A 16,596-nucleotide genomic window follows, 5' to 3' on the forward strand; every position below is an offset into this window, starting at 1 on the left:
TGTAGCTGGAAGGTGCTGAATGCCCTTTGAGACCAAGGCAAAAAGTTGTTCAGTTGAGGACCATGGGTTGCCACGGTGGTGAACGTCTTTGTGGTGGGTTCAAACGCAGGAAAGCTCCCTCCTCTGCTGCTTTTTTCCAACTGGCAGGACTTGCCCCTGGCACGGGGCATCTGGCTCCTTTTAGACAGGACTGACAGCCTGGACTTTGTGTGTCAGAGTGTCTGGAGAGGCTCTGGCATCTTCCAGAAAAATGGGATGTTGCCCTCGGTTTATGGGAAGCTTGCTGCTGTTTGCTAAGTGGGTGTTCTGGTCTGCGGCAGTATTTGTGGTCCGCCTGTGCATTCTGCAGCCAGTGTGTTATGGTTATTTCAACATCTGCAAGCTATTTAATCCCGTGATTTAAACGGCCTCCTTTTCCTCCCGTAAGTGCTGCACGGTCTGGGTTAATGTCTGGGCAGCTGCAGCGGCGGTGGGGTCTGGCTGCTGCCAAAGCCGGCCGTGGCTGAGAGCGGGAGCCTCCGAAATTCAGCTGGGGAGCGGCCGCGGGGACACGCCGTTTCTCCCTGCGGGAGCCTTGCGGCAAGACGGGAGCGCTCACAGCTGGGAAAGGGTATCCGAAAGCCAAGGCTTCCAGGTGCCAACCTCCCCTGGCTCGCAGGCAGGTTTGCGTTGAAATGCAATTAAAACATGCCGAGGAAGCGTTGACCCGCAGTTAATAACACCGAGCTCCTGACTTACTCGGGGCTTTTGTATGGTGAGCAGAGGTGCGGAACGACCCAGCCCTGCAGTTCCTCAGCTGAGAAGCAGTAACACACGAGTCCTTCCTCTCGGTTTTGGCAAGCAGCAGGCTGGGAGGCTCATTGCTCTCCGGATCACTGATACGGTCTCACAGCGCAGAAAGGAAATAATACATTCAGCGCCCTGCGCAGGAACGTCCCCGAGCACGTTAGCGCGTACCGAAAGCAGAGTCGGGCATGTACATGCCCTCTGTTTTCATCCTGAGCTGCGCTGGGCTCCCTGGGTAGGAAAGCAAAGGTGATTTTGTGTTAGCGGTCACGAGATAGAGCTGGATGCGAGCGCGAAATACAAGTTTGGATGTATGAACTGTCTCCGGGGCTTGTTTTTGCATGCCACGGCCCCACTTCTCTTTGAGCATTCAAGAAACCTTACAGCCCAAACCCCCAAACTTATCTACAGTCCTAGGAAGGCGGGGAGTCCCTGCCGAGCCCTGGGAAAGCCCCACTGACGTAACAAAGAGCTGCAGACTGAAAGGGGGAACGATTGACTCCAGCTTCACGTAATGGCAGTTTGTGAATTCTTTCCCTGTGCATGGCATGGGAGGAGCAGAGTCCGGGGCGCAGCGCTGCTCTTAAACGCAGCTATACGTTCAGGGAAATTGGGCTGGCTGCTCTTGACTACAGGTGTTGGCCCATAAACACTTGAATCTGTGGTGCCCCCAGAGATTTGTCTCAGCCCAGCCGACCCGGAACGTTAGCTCGGGTCAGGCAGCATTTCTGACGAAGCGTGCTTTCTAGGCACGCTCTTCCCTTAATTCGGCACGGCTCCGATGCATCCCTCAGCACTGTTCCTCTTCCAGGCGCTGTCTGGACCCCACTATTACACCTGGGGCGACCACGGTGGCATTCTTGTGGCCATCGCGCAAGGCACCGAGACCGACCAGCTGAAGTAAGCGGCAGGGCGGGGGCATCGGGTGCTCGGGCTGGGGCCGGGCAGAGCGCCCTGCGATGGGCAGGACGTGCCCCTGGCAGCTCTCCCCATCCTCTTTCTGCAGGTACAGCACGAACGAAGGGGAAACCTGGAAAACGTTCACTTTCTCAGAGAAGCCGGTGTTTGTGTACGGCCTGCTTACCGAGCCCGGGGAGAAAAGCACCATATTCACTATCTTCGGCTCGTATAAAGAGAATGGCCACAGCTGGCTGATACTGCAGATCAACACCACAGATGTGCTGGGTAAGGGGCCGGGTGACAGAGCTGTCGCTGAGGCTGGCTGTGCCGATGGGAGAGCCGTCCTGCTCCATCCTGCAGCTTTGCAGCTTAACGCACGCTCGTAAGCGCTCGCCCGAAACCAGCCAGTCCCCGCGCCGCACAGCCTGCCCCAGGCACAAGTCACATCTTGCCATACCATCTCTGGGGGGTCTGAGAGCGAGGAGGGGGCATGCGAGAGGTTTTTGAAAGCCCCAGTCAACCTAGAGACCTCAGGCTACGCACCAAACTAGTCATCCAAGACTCATAGACTGCCACTGACGAGCACGGGAAGTTGGGTACCTAGATACGAATCGGGCACAGAGAAAACCTTTGTTGCCCTCGCCCTCTTGTCCTGTCTTCCAAAAGAGACCCCAGAAAGAAGCCCTCAGGTCCTGTTAGCAGCAGAGCCCATGGTCCCGGCCGTCCCGCAGGAGCCAGGGCAGAGAGGGCATCTCCTGCAGGGACTGCGCTCCGCTGCGGTACCACCACCCACGTTTGGGTGCCCTGTCCCTCGGGTCTCGTGTCCGCGGGGACACGGCTGCTGAAGGCACTCGCATCCCCTGGGCTCTCACCGTACCTCCTCCCTCCTCACCGAGGGATTTGTAGAAAAGGAAAAGGGGAAAAAAAAAAAAAACCAACCTTCTGAAGGCTTGTGCCTATGAATGTTTTATAACCCATTTCAGCTTTGATTGCGAGGCAGCATTTTAATCAAAGAGCAGTTAAACCCAGCAGAGGAATTTGCTTGACTAAAATTTATAACCGATTCCCTTGACGTTTTGTTGGAAACAGATCTGTTTGGTAACCAGAACGACTTCATTTAAATGAGGCATTGCAAATTCAGAGCTGCTTGTTGCCTCCTGTCACCGAGTGCCGCTGCGCGCTCTGAGCTGAAACGCTTTCTGCTCTGCCTTTTCTTCTGGGCCAGGGCTAGCGCCTTGCAGTCAGGGGGAAACCGTTCGTTTCGTGCCAGAGGAGGGCAGGGAGAAGGAAGGGGCAATGGGCATTTATTGTGGTGCGTGGCCGGGTGCCAGCGCGCCTGCCCTCGCTCCGAGCATCCTGGGTCTCGATGCCACGATGCCACTAGCCGTGGCCAGAAGCTGGGGTTCACGCAGCCTCCTCGGGGCCTGGGCTGGCCGCTTGGAGCTGGGGTTCCCCTCCGGGAGGCCTTTTGCACCTCCCAAGCTCTCTGCGTCCCCCCCAGTGCAGCACGGCGCTGGCGCAGGACACGGTACCGCGCTTTGCACATCCTTGCTGGGCATGCGTCTCGACAGCAGTGACCAAGGGACATCTGCGGCTCTCTTGGTCTGGGGTGCCGCAAGGACTGCGCCTTTCTTTACCCCAACCTCGTTGCTTCTCGTAGGGGTCCCTTGCACAGAGAACGACTACAAACTGTGGTCACCCTCCGACGAGCGAGGCAATGAATGCTTACTGGGGCATAAAACCGTTTTCAAAAGGAGGACTCCTCATGCGACCTGTTTCAATGGGGAAGATTTTGACAGGCCTGTCATGGTCTCCAACTGCTCTTGTACAAGGGAAGACTTTGAATGGTAAATACCAATTAATTTCTTTTAGTCTGGATTGTAAGCCTGAGATAAATATCTGTGACCAATCGCTCAAAGTGAACAAACACCCAATTTACTTAGCTCTGTGTATCGCTGCTTCATTTTATAGCAAAGAGGAAACTAAATGGACTGAAAACATCCTTTCATTAATAACGGGACATGAGACTTAATTAAGGTCTTTAGAGCCTTTCGGGAGCCTCTGAAAGGTTCTATAGAAGAGAAAAGTATTGTTAATCCATCACCTTCTTTCAAATGATGGCAGACAATTTCCCATCACATATAGAGATCCTCCGCTAAAAAGTTTAGCAACCCTTTAGGCGCGGGAATGCAACTGGCCCTGCTATATCACTTTATCTGAAATTTGCACGTTACTGGCACTACACAGCAGTCAGGATTAGGAAACGCTCGGACAATCAGACGCAAAGGTTTGGGATTAGGAAGTGAACTGCTTCTCAGGGACTGGACTTTCAGCAGAGCTCATGGCCAGACCGCTCGAGTGCCCGGTACACACAGTTAAGGACAGGGGTTCAGACCTGCCTGTCCAACGCAGAGACAGAGACTGCAAAGGGGTCTGGCTCGTCATGAGCAGACGGAATAGGGCTCGTGGTGTCTGATTCCTGCTCAGAATTGCAGCCCCGGACTCCTTGCAAAATCACATTGACATAACCTCTTCCACGGTGTTTTCCAAAGAACAGATGCGCTGTCACTCCCATTTTACCAACAGGAAAAGCCAAGAGACAGACCAGTGACCTCAGCCAGCTAGCAGGAGAACAGGGGCTCGCAGCCAGATTTTCGGGGCACGCTGACTCAGCTGTGCCTTGCTGCCTCACCTACCCTAGTCTGTTCGGCCACTGGCAAGCTTATTTACAAAATGATCTTGAAACGTCCTGGAGACAGAAACTGTCTGGCTGTAAGATATTATTATGCAGCTAAATATTGATAATAAATGAGTGAACTTCTGAGATACTTTGGGTTCTTAAAACTTCAGTGCAAAAATAGAGCAGAGTAATAGTGTAGCATAGCTGCATTTTTTCCTTCTCCGTCATCCTTCCTTACATCTTCTCCTTACAGTGATTTTGGCTTTAAACTGAGCGACGACTTATCGTTAGAAGTTTGCATCCCCGACCCTGAATTTGCCGGGAAACCATACGACCCGCCAGTCCCTTGCCCTGTTGGCTCGACTTACAAGAAGACTCGAGGGTACGTGTTGTACACAGGAGGGGAACCTGATCTTCCAAATACCGGGATTAATGCTGTTGGTGATTAAAAAAACCCAACAACCACAAAACCCACCCACAAACACCCCATGAGTGGCAGTAAATGAATTACGTGTTTGGATGTACATCGCAACACCTGATTTGTAACTAAGTACCGCTGCTTATTCTAGCTGCACACGATGGCGCGTTAAAAGTTTCCATGAAATAAACCGCCTGGCTGTATATGTTGCAGCTACCGAAAGATCTCTGGAGACACTTGTACAGGTGGAGACATCGAGTCGCGGCTCGAAGGGGAGCTGGTACCGTGCCCGCTAGCTGGTGAGTACGTACAGGTTTGCTTCGGGGACAGGGGCTTCGTTCATAAAACCTTTGGCCGGTGCCTGAGGGACCATGCACAAATTCCTGGAGGGCTCTCAGACAAAACCTATGACACAGGAGCTGAAATGCTTCGGTGGGTTACAGATCCATCACCTCCTGTCCTGTCCAGGAGAGCTTCTGAGGGGCCTGCTCAGAAGCAGCTTCAGCTGGCGGTGCAGAGCCCTCTCTGCTCCTGAAGTCACAGGAGGCTGAAGCCCTCAGAGCAGGCTGCGGGCAGGAACCCTCTTATCCCAGTCACGTCCTCGCTGTAGCTGGCTGGAACCCACCCAGAAAGACAGGAGTTAGAGCAAAGGCACCCCCATCCTGGAGAGGGGGACCAGACCGGGGCAGAAGCTCCCCTTTACTCCTCACGCCCGTGCCTGCCAGACTTCGCCTCCATCCTTATTTTCCCCTCTCAAATGTTACGAGGCACTGAAACGGTCTTGTGCTCCTGGGCTGCCAAAGTTATTTGCATTCTGCTCATTACAGCTTTAATTTAATCTGCCGTCACGAGCTGCGTGATCAGCATGCTGCCGCAGCAGCTTGAGAACGAGCCCAAGCCGGGGAAAAGGCTGGTGTAAGGGACGGGGCGGCGGAGCCAGCGCTGCGGGTAGGGTGAGCCCGGGGCCGGAGCTGAGCGGAGCCTCAGGGCTGCAGAGTAGCAGCCCCGCCAGCGTGAGGTTTCCCTGCACCCTTCTAAGGTTTTTCAGGGTGCAAAAGATATTCCAGGTGCAAAATGGCCCGGCGGGTGCCTGGGGATGCGTCCCTCTTGCTGGGATTCATACCAATGCTGTGCTTAGTTTTCCTCCTCGTTCAGAGCCCGACATGTTATTCACCCCTCCGAGCCCTCCTGAGCTATTTGGAGAGATGTGTTAGTCATGCTGAGAAGGGCCCTGCTGATTGAAAAACAAACCTGCAGTCCTCACCGGGCTGGGCTTTGAAGTGCCGTGTTCCCAGAGTATTTGCTGATCGTCTTCAGATACGTGTTGGCTCGCACCATGGTAACACTTTCGTGTACAGTATCTGTTTCGTATCTCCATATAATCTTATTAGGGATGCACAGCCAGAGTTCCTTACTGACATTAGCTTTACTCATTAATAGCATTATTGGACTTTACCGGTAGTGTGCTAATGCCCGGGAGACTTTGTCCGGGACTAGGATCCCATTACGCTGGATTCGGCGCAATTTAGAAACAAAACCCGCTCTGGGATATTTACTGCAGTGCCAGTGTCCCCTAGGACTCACAGATTTACATCACTCCCACCTTTTTATTTTTTTTTTTTTAACGAGATGTTCGAGGAACAGGAGATCAGTGTTCTGTTTCTAATTGGCGGCACGCTAACGTGGGAAGGAAGGGGTCACGACAGATTTTGTCGTCCTTAACCCCTCCTTCAGCCCCCGGAACAAACAAGGACTGCAGTGTGTTCCCAGCACTGGTGCGCGCGGGACCCGTATTAAGGCTATTAGCACGTTCTCATTAACCTAATCCCACTGAGACAAAGGGCCTTTGCCTCCCTGACGCTGAGGTGCTACAACGTGCAAGTCAGGGGTAAGGCAGAAAATATCTGGTATTTTCTTCTTGCCCCTTGAGTAGCCTAAACCAGCCAGAGGCGTCTAAACAAGGCGCTCCCTGTTCTTGCAGAGGAGAACGAGTTCATTCTCTACGCCACCCGCTACTCCATCCACCGCTATGACCTCGCCTCCGGTGTCAGTGAGGAGCTGCCCCTGGCCGGGCTGCGAGGCGCCGTCGCCCTGGACTTCGACTACGACCACAACTGCTTGTACTGGGCCGATGTCACTCTTGACATCATACAGGTGAGCTGCGGTGCCGGCCGCCCCTGTCGTCGCCTCCTTGCACCGAGGGCAGGTGTTGCATACACACCCTCAAATGCAAACGTTTACCCTGAGCTGTCTGTTACAGCTTGCCTTGCACGCCTGACCACGCTAACCTTGAGGTTGCGGAAGTTCCTCATCTTTTATTCTGATTTTTTTTTTCTCCCCCCTCCCACCCACAGCGTCTTTGTCTCAACGGCAGCTCCGGGCAAGAAATAATCATAAGCACCGGACTGGAAACAGTGGAAGCTTTGGCCTTTGAACCTCTCAGTCAGTTGCTGTACTGGGTCAATGCCGGGATTCCCAAAATTGAGGTACAGCTATGCCCACTCGTGTTACAAAGAGGTGATTGTACCAGTGCATCTTTGAGGCTGCTGCCCTGAAGTCTCGGTGCTGGTGGGGCGTTACTGAACACTGACCCTCGTCCCACATGCCGCTTTATTGGATCTAAATGCAGACAGGGTACGATAACATTCAGTCCTGTGTACTTAAACCGAGGTCAGCTGGTGAGGCCAAATTGCGCGGCAGAAATGGGGGAGAAAAGCAACATCCTTGCAGAGTACGCGCAGCCAGAACGGGGTACGGACAGAGCGCTGCGGCAGCTGGCTGCTCGCTCGGTCACACAGAAATGTCCATAAATCCACCGATCTGTCCTCTTTTATCACCTGCCTCACAGTCACTGCTCCCTGTGCCCATGGCAGTTATTTTATTAGGGAGCAATAATTACCTGCCACAGATTTCACGTGACTTTAACCAGTGCAATTGGCCTCCGTATTGCCCGCAGTAAACACACCTCTCCTGTGTTCGGTTACGACTCTAGGTTGCCAATCCCGACGGAGACCTGCGACTCACCGTCCTCAATTCCTCAATACTCGAAAGACCCAGAGCCCTTGCTCTGGTTCCCCAAGACGGGTAAGAAAAAATAACCGTCACAAATAGTCGGCTGCCTCGGTATTCCCCAGGGAAACCGCGCTGGCACGGTCCCTCCTGCACCGCTACCCCCGTGAGAGGCAAACCCGAGGGGGAACTCTGCTTTTCCCGAGGGGGAACAGAAAGCTTTGCGAGGCTGGGCCCTGAGGGCAGCCCAACAGGCTACAGCTCTCAGCGCTGCCCCGAGGAGTCTGCTCCTGACATCGCCTGCCCAACTAAGGCGCCAGCCTCTTTTTCTTTCCGTTAAACTGCTGTTTTCCTACCCATACGTATCTACTAGTAAATAACTTTTCCTGCCAGTAAAACTGGTCTGGTCAGCGGGGAAAGCCGTAGTGATTGATGCGTGAGAAACTGAGCCACGCTCGAATTCAAGAGCCGAATGCAAGTTACATCTTTCCGAGTACGGTTTTGCCGTGGCTGCTGCGCTGCGAATGTAGCGCTGACGAACCCGAGCTGCCTTTAGCCGTACGCGCTAAGGCAAAGCGGTTCCATGCAAGGTAACCTGCAGCTGCACTCGCACCACAGAACCCGCAGCTAAATACACCTCTCTGCTGCTTGTAGATCTGCCGGTGGTGTTCGTTAGAATTGCAAAGAGCTCTCTTTGCAAAGGCATGTCTTGCGAGAGACATGGAATGTAAAGTATTCAAACCCCTGCTTCCTAACCTGTTTCCTTTTGATGAGCTGTTTTGTTGTTATTTCGAGTAACTTGTCTGCCTGTTGTCAGGTTGATGTTTTGGACAGACTGGGGAGACTCCAGAGCTGGCATTTACAGAAGCGACATGGACGGGTCATCGGCCGGGTGCATCGTTTCGGAGGGCGTGCGGTGGCCAAACGGCATTTCTGTGGATGACCGCTGGATCTACTGGACCGAAGCCTATATGGACAGGATCGAGAGGGTCGATTTCAATGGGCTGCAGAGATCTGTGATTCTGGACAGCCTCCCTCACCCCTATGCCATCGCTGTATTTAAGGTATGTACGCGGCGGCGGCTCGTTTCCCATCGGTATGCATTTCCGTAGCACACGCACTGGGAGGTTGTTGTGCGTATGGAGCGGGTGGCACAATAGCACTGAGCACGCCGGATTCGGAGGAGCTGGCATGACACTTGCTGTCTTTCTGCTCCTGGGACGTTCCCACAAACCCCTGAAACGAGCAGGCAGGTGCAGTTAAAACCGGGACTTAGTGTAGGTAACCGCTGACGAGCACAGCCCCGGCAGTGCTGCTCCTCGCCCTAAGAGCAAAGCCTGTGTTTCAGAATGAAATCTACTGGAACGACTGGTCACAGCTGAGTATTTTCAGAGCATCCAAAAACAGCGGCTCGAGAATGGAGATCTTAGTCAGCCGGTTAAATGGGATCATGGATATGAAAATCTTTTACAAAGGAAAGACAACAGGTAATTGTGTGAGCGTGCAGATGATCTTTCCTGCAATTTAGAAATGCGTTCATCCCCCATTTCCAGAGGTTTCCAGGCCACCAGGGCATCCCAGATCGCATTTCATGAGCCTGAATATATCCCCAGCGCTCAGGCACCGTCATAAGGAATATGTTTCATGAGTGGCGCTCCTGGCTTTTCGGCTGCCAGGAGAGATACTCCCCATCAGGGAGAGCCCATAGGGCAGTCGGCCGTGCTGGCACCTCATAGTCTAGGTCACGGACCATGGCCTTTCCACGCAAACTGCTGCACGAGCCAAAAAATAATACAGGGTCTCCAGAGCTGCACCAACTCTGTCCTCCGCTTAGTCACCCATCTGGGCTGCGACGAGGTGGCAGCAGCCCCTGCGTGATGAACGCGCTGAAGGGATTGGCTTTATTTTCAGATGGGTGTAAGACCATCAAAGGGCTTTGCCAGTCAGCAGCCTGCAAGAGACTGGGAGGACCTTCTAAGGCCCTCGATCTCTCGGGAGCAGATGGCTCTGTGTGTTTCTAAGGCCACCCTCGGCACTCGGTGCTGCAGAGCTGGCTCTTACCGGGGGTCTGAACCCAAAGCCTAGGATGGTAGGTGAAATTGGGCTTCCCGTGGCATCTCCAGCCCTCTGTCCTGACGGTCTCCCCTTTCTCCCCCTCCTCATGCCAGGGGAGAACGCCTGCATCGCCAAGCCCTGCAGCCTGCTCTGCCTTCCCAAGTCGAACAACGGCAGGAGCTGCAAGTGCCCGGAGGGGGTGTCCAGCACCGTGCTGCCCACAGGGGAGGTGAAGTGCGACTGTCCTCGCGGCTACATCATGAAGAACAACACTTGCATAAAGGAAGGTAAAGCCACACTCGGTTCTTGCTGCTGCTTTATTTTGCGAGGAGGTTTCTACCGTTGTGAGAGGACAACGTGACCTTTCTGCCGCCCTTTGAGCGAGGGGGAGTACGGCCTGTCCTCTGAAAGCACAGCGTCATGCCTCATGCTGGCTTGGTTTTGTTTTCCCTTTTGCACCAGAAAACACGTGTCTGCCGAACCAGTACAGATGCTTCAATGGGAACTGCATAAACAGCATTTGGCAGTGTGACAACGATAACGACTGTGGGGACATGAGCGATGAGAAGAACTGCCGTAAGTGTCCCGTGGTGGCATTCACCCATCCAAATTTAGATGTCTGCTGTGTCAGCATCGCACCTGAGCCGGCGGTCTACACTCCCTTCGTAGCCACAGAGAGCAAGAGGTGCTCTGGGGGTACAACTCATCTCCCCCTTGGGTAGACATCCAAAGCTGGTCGAATGAGTTGTGCCCTGCAAGGGCCAGTGTTTCCCCTTTGACCAGCTCAGGTATAAACGTCTAAAATTCAGTGAGACTGCTGCCAGCTCTCATCTGAGAGCACGTAATTGTCTGCTGAGGCTAATTGAGGGCACGGCCAATGCCGAGGAAAAGAGTGCAGACAGAAAGTGACTTTCTGTCTTCGTTGTGCGGGCATGGGCCTCTTTTTGAGCTAATAAATCAAGTTCATACGTTAAAGACGGAGGTCACCTTTTCAAGTAAAATTAGGGACCAACGTGTGCAGGAGGGGCAGATGTTCCACAGCTTTGCAGAGGGTTTGGGTTAGTGCACTGTGACAAAAGGGCTGGGTTTAAAGTTAGGAATTGGTGGAGGTCCCTGGCAGGCTTCAGTCCTGAGCCCCGGACAGACAGCTAACACCTCCGTGCTCTGCTTTACGCAGAGTATCTAATAATGACAATAAAATGCAACAACAGTAACTCAGGCTGCATTGAGCAAAGCTTGCAGGATGCTGTCCCTCTCTGCTCAATTGCCTGCACTAAGTGCACACGCTCGGGTGGTGGGAACCATTATCTAACCGTAACTTCAACCTCCTCCTCCTCCTCCTCCTCTCCACCGTGTTAGCCACCACCGTGTGTGACACCGAAACCCAGTTCCGCTGCCAGGGCTCGGGGACCTGCATCCCGCTGTCCTACAAATGCGACCTGGAGGACGACTGTGGGGATAACAGCGACGAAAGTCACTGCGGTGAGTGCCCTCGCTCAAACCTCCGTCTGTCCCCGTGCAAGGACAGAAAGCCCAGCAGTGTTGCGGGGCGAGGTGCTACTCGGAGATGCTGTAGGGTAAGGCAGTGTTTCGCCAGATCCCCCTGTTTATCCAGGCTAACAGCTGCCTCCTCCCATCATTTACTGGGAAATGGGGAAAGAGTGAGGCCGCGCACTGGTTCTCCCCCTCGCTGTGGTCCAGCAGGGAGACTTTTGTGCCGTTATCATTCAGCTCTCCCGCTCAAATATTTGGTCGAGATTACCCGAAGCCAAATATTTGGTAGAGATTACAAGCTGACCTTGGGCAGCTGCCCAGCGAGCGCGCAGGAGGCGTGCGTTGCTCAGTGGTGCCATGTTTGTGGCCATCCGCCTCCGGCTTAGCCGTTCGGAGAGGTGGGGTGCTGAACTGAAGGAGAGAAGAGGCTGGTAAACAGCAAGACGGTGGCTCTTGGGCATTCAGGGCTAGGGATGAGGCAGGAAAACGTGCTTTCAAGACGAGTCTGCTTTGCAGGGCTGTCTTGTCTGTTGGCTCTGAGGTACCAGCCTCCTCTCCTCAGGCAACAGCCCATGTGAAGCTCTCCTCCTCCTCCTCTCCCCTGGCCCTGACAGCATCTGAATTGTCTGTGCTTGTTTGCAGAGGCTCACCAGTGTAGAAACGATGAATTCAGCTGCAGCTCAGGGATGTGCATTCGTCTCTCCTGGATGTGTGACGGTGATAACGATTGCAGGGACTGGTCTGATGAAGCAAACTGCACTGGTAAGCACTTTGATGTGATCAATAACCTTCTGTTGCAAACGCTCATTACTTACAGCCTGAGGTGCTGGAAGGCATCGGCCAATGCCTCGTGCCTCAGTTTCCCCACTTGTTAGCTGAGCCACCCAGCAGGGCGGCCAGGCAGCCTGCAGCTCCGCTCAGGGTGATGTAATGCTCCAAAAAACACAGGGTTTCTTTCCTCCGGTGCCTTCAACAGTCCTTAGGGCTCACTGTGAATTTGCTGACAGCTTTGCGACGCTCACGCAGAGATCCAGCTTTGCTTTTTACTTGCAAGATTGCCCCGACAGGCGTGCCTTGCTGCGGTGGCCACAGGGCCATACCCTTTCTGCGTACCAGCTGGCAGTGGCCGTGCCTTTGATGCACATTGAATGGGGAAGCGGGTCTGTGGCTGCCGGGCACCCTAAAGGATGCTTCTGTACAAAAAGGGCTCCCTTGTTCCACAGAGGCAGCAAACAGGCCAGTGGGCGCTGATCGCGTTTCACAGCTTGAACCCTGACCGTTTTCTTGCCATCGAATACGTCGCAGAGAACAGGCGCGTTCTTTGCAGCTTCTCCACAATCAATTGATCTGAAAGAGAGGCAGGTTTAGTTCAGGAGGTGGTTCCTCTTCCGAGCGGCCTCACTTTGCTCCGTAGGGTTGGAAATCTAAAGAGGGTGTCATGAGCACGGAGTCACACGTGGAAGTTCCACTCTTGTTTTCGCTAACAACTCATAGTGATGCAACCTGGTTGCCAGAAATAGTATTGTTCCTATAGTTCCTAGTTCTCGTGCAGCAAGTCCTACACCCGTGAGCCTCATTCTCTATTTGCAGTTGAAAGTCACAACACTCAACCGTCCTCAGCACCACGTTGTAAAACTGACGTCCCTCAGCAGTCTCCTGAGGTTAACAGCCAGATAGAGCCTTTTTCTCATTGGAAAAGACAACAGATAACAATGTGTTGGTCTTTTCCATTAAAAACAAACAAAAAAAACCCACAACCAAGCCAACAACCTAAGCATTTGCGTGAGAAGAGAGTTCCGAGCGCAGGCAGTCCATCAGTGAAAGGCACGAGATCATGCTTGTAAAGCAACACACGGGATATTTCAGGACAGAAGCAGTGGTTTCCATGCCACGTGGCCGAGATCAGCCCCTTATAGCAGATGAGCTGATGGGGCTCGGTGGGGGGCCACAAGAGCCCCCGGAGATACCGGCAGCACCTTTGCTCTGGCTGCAGCCCCAGAGCCGTTGGGGACAGACAGTGGGACTAGCTGCTGTCCTGGGGCTTTGGCACGAGGATCTAGGAGATCCCTTTCGGGCCTCCGAGCTCCTGTGTGCTCAACCCCCTTGCGGCATTCGCCGTGCCTCAAGCATACGGGGTTTGTAGCATGGCGCCGGGGATCCTGGTCGTTAGTATTCCGAGTGCACGGCTATATGAGAAGGTTTAATTTATATTGCTATCGCTTATCTCTCGTATGAGTTTCTCCAGGGAGAATTACTACAGGAAAGGAACCTACTTCAAAAAGCATGTCGGGTTTGTAAAGCCTAAAGTTGAAGTTATCTAGGAGGATCACAATTATTTGAGAAACATTTCATCTGACTTCACCGGCTGCAATTATTGCTCTTATCTGAAATAATTACATTTCACACTGAATGCCTAATAGAATATTACTGCCACAAGATTGTAGTATTTTGAAATATCTGCAAGTGCATGTCACTCGCTAACCTAAAATTCAGTAGCATGCAATTTAATTAAGTTGAACGTTGCTTTTCTTCTCGATAACGAAGAGTGCTCTCCCGGTTGAAGAGCGGTATTTGTCTCTAAAGTGACAACGTAGGCTAGGCTTCAACCAAACTACCCCACAGGCAGATATTTTTGTGACAGGAGCCTAAGGAAGGCCAGGGCCCTACTCGCTTGGAAACCCAAGGAGGATTGTATTTCTAATTTGCTTTGGCAACACGGAAAAGCCTTGCCTACCTTTATTAAAGGCCGTCTGTCCTGCCCTGCGCGGGGGACCCTGCCGCTCCGCCAAGGCTTCCTCGCTCGCTGTGACATTTCTTGCCGTCTCCGGCATTTCTTGCCGTGCCCACACGCACCACGGCCTGAGATCAAAGGGAAAGAGGCTCCTGACTTGGGGAGAGCTTTGGGAGGACTCGCTAACCTCCTAAAGCCATCCCTGAGGCACAGCAGGCTGGTGAGCAAGCATGGCATGGGGAGGAGAAGACCGTGGCCTGACCCAGGGAGAACCTGGACTCCCCGCAATCTCTTGCCTGGGGTCCACGGGGTGGTCGCTCGTGCCGGGACCTGCCACGGTGTGAAGTCCCGGTGCAGGTGGAGGGACCAGGGGTGCGTGGTGGCGGGTCCCGACCCAACGCGCGCTGCAGGTCAATGGGGAGGTGATGGCACCCCATGCTCAGGCGGTCCCCCCCGGCTTTGGTTTCAGCAGTATACCACACCTGCGAGGCCTCCAGCTTCCAGTGCCAGAACGGCCACTGCATCCCGCAGCGCTGGGCCTGCGACGGCGATGCTGACTGCCAGGACGGCTCCGATGAGGACCCCGCCATCTGTGGTAATGCACGCCATGCGGAGGGGGCTCTGCCGTGGGGCGGGAGGGATTTCTACAAACTCACTGATATAAATCTGCAGCAAACTCAGGGGGATGATTCCCATCCCTCCGAAAGCAGGCAGACACGGGGAGAAGGCAATTGGGGCTGTGCCATGGCTTTTTATAGCTAACTAAAGGCAGCTTGAAAAAAACCCCAAACGCCAACACACAACATCCACACAATTCTGAATTTCAGAAAAAAAGTGCAACGGCTTCCAGTGCCCGAACGGCACTTGCATCCCAACCAGCAAACACTGCGACGGCATCAACGACTGCTCCGACACCTCGGACGAGCAGCACTGTGGTGAGTACCGGGGCCGTGGGGAGCTGGCTGACAGCCTTCGCCGTCTGCCAAAGCCTGTCTCGCTGGGAGAAAAGCCCTGGTGAGATAATGGGAAAGCCTTAGTTAGCATTCACAAGCCCCCTGGGAAATCAGCTGGTCAGCAAAAGGCGCGGGAGGCAGGGCTGTGACGGATAGGGAGGGCAGGCTGTCAGGAGCTGTATCCAGGGAGGTGACCAAACCCTTCCTGGCGCCTGTGCCAGCCCACTTGCACCCCGATGTGTTATCGGGTGAGGACAGCCTGTGCAGGGACAGAGCTCCAGCAGTTTGGCTTGGAAAATTTCTGTAACATCCTGACATCCAGCTGCCGCACTCAGGTCTAATCAGGTGGCATTCCAGCTGCCAAGGACAGCAGAGGTGCCATCCCCTCTCCTCCTGACCTCCCATTTCTCCAGAACCCCTGTGCACCCGCTACATGGATTTCGTGTGCAAGAACCGGCAGCAGTGCTTGTTCCACTCCATGGTGTGCGATGGCATCATCCAGTGTCGAGACGGATCAGACGAAGACGCCAACTATGCTGGCTGCTGTAAGTGTGATATTGTGCATCTTTGCTAAAGGAAGGTTGGATAGAGAATGAAACCAGAGGCATGGAGAGGAAAGTGCCTTCCTGCCAGGTCTCCTAAGAGGTGGCCCTGGACTGTAATACTCTGCTTATAAGACCATGATTGCCTCTGAGTGTGCTCCTTCTTTCCTCCTCAATGATGAGCTTCCCTCAAGCCCTTGGTCTTTACACTAAACCTCTGATGTCCCTCCGTATTGCCCCTGCAGCCCAGGACCCCGAGTTCCACCGGACCTGTGACCAGTTCAGCTTCCAGTGCCAGAACGGCGTGTGCATCAGCCTGGTGTGGAAGTGCGATGGGATGGATGACTGCGGCGATTATTCTGACGAAGCAAACTGTGGTGAGCAGTACCTCAGGGTCTCTTGTCACCATAGCTCCAGACTCCTTTGAATATCAAGAGCACAGAGTACTGGCTTCTTCCATAGGCACTCACATATACGTGTGCGTGTGGCGTTCCACTTGCACATCGCAGAGTGTCTTACGTGGAGATCAGTATCATTTTCCTCATATTGCAGGTAGGTAAAGTGAAGTACACTGAAACTCCAGTAGAGCTGGCAGATCTCATGGTTGACTTAAGTCATACGTGACCATATTTACTCCACAGATTCCCAGCCCAAAGCAGACAGGCAGTTTTCAGCCAAGCTCAATATTTACCACTGTTCCCTGGGTAGCTGTAGGAGCTGTACCCAGCCAGACAAAGCAGCTGCGTCTTCATTTCAGAGTTCCAGGGTTTGCTTCTCCATTTCTGCCATGCTCTGTCTGCATTTTGCTGTCAGCTCTGGCTCTGAGATCATAGGTGGTGTCTGGCCACGAAGCACCCAGCACACAGACGTAATAGTGGTGGCAACAGGCTAGTGAGGGCTATGAGGAATGGGGATGCTGGAGATGAAGAGAAAGGACCCTGCCCGTGCTGCTCAGGCAAATAGATAGGGTGATGCTCTCTGGGGCAGCTGTAGCTCGGCCCGAGATGCTCCCACACCTCAGCTGTGCT

At 53.6% G+C, this 16,596-nt stretch overlaps 1 protein-coding gene across 2 annotated transcripts in view; it reads left to right on the plus strand.

Annotated features, from left to right (window-relative positions):
- Positions 1 to 16,596, plus strand: part of SORL1 (sortilin related receptor 1) — a 49,892-nt gene that overhangs the window by 17,859 nt on the left and 15,437 nt on the right. The window contains exons 12-29 of one of the 2 annotated variants that reach the window (XM_075774626.1): positions 1,598 to 1,686; positions 1,793 to 1,971; positions 3,347 to 3,533; positions 4,620 to 4,748; positions 4,998 to 5,083; positions 6,766 to 6,938; positions 7,139 to 7,270; positions 7,777 to 7,868; positions 8,611 to 8,857; positions 9,142 to 9,280; positions 9,962 to 10,135; positions 10,311 to 10,424; positions 11,208 to 11,330; positions 11,985 to 12,104; positions 14,543 to 14,668; positions 14,901 to 15,008; positions 15,440 to 15,571; positions 15,814 to 15,945. In XM_075774626.1, the coding sequence (XP_075630741.1) occupies positions 1,598 to 1,686; positions 1,793 to 1,971; positions 3,347 to 3,533; positions 4,620 to 4,748; positions 4,998 to 5,083; positions 6,766 to 6,938; positions 7,139 to 7,270; positions 7,777 to 7,868; positions 8,611 to 8,857; positions 9,142 to 9,280; positions 9,962 to 10,135; positions 10,311 to 10,424; positions 11,208 to 11,330; positions 11,985 to 12,104; positions 14,543 to 14,668; positions 14,901 to 15,008; positions 15,440 to 15,571; positions 15,814 to 15,945 (2,482 nt within the window). The remainder of the gene's footprint in view (positions 1 to 1,597; positions 1,687 to 1,792; positions 1,972 to 3,346; positions 3,534 to 4,619; positions 4,749 to 4,997; positions 5,084 to 6,765; positions 6,939 to 7,138; positions 7,271 to 7,776; positions 7,869 to 8,610; positions 8,858 to 9,141; positions 9,281 to 9,961; positions 10,136 to 10,310; positions 10,425 to 11,207; positions 11,331 to 11,984; positions 12,105 to 14,542; positions 14,669 to 14,900; positions 15,009 to 15,439; positions 15,572 to 15,813; positions 15,946 to 16,596) is intronic. The other variant, XM_075774627.1, reaches the window with a different exon arrangement.

This window comes from Balearica regulorum, chromosome 23, assembly GCF_011004875.1.
Source record: "Balearica regulorum gibbericeps isolate bBalReg1 chromosome 23, bBalReg1.pri, whole genome shotgun sequence".
In the NCBI taxonomy this organism is placed as follows: Eukaryota; Metazoa; Chordata; class Aves; order Gruiformes; family Gruidae; genus Balearica; species Balearica regulorum.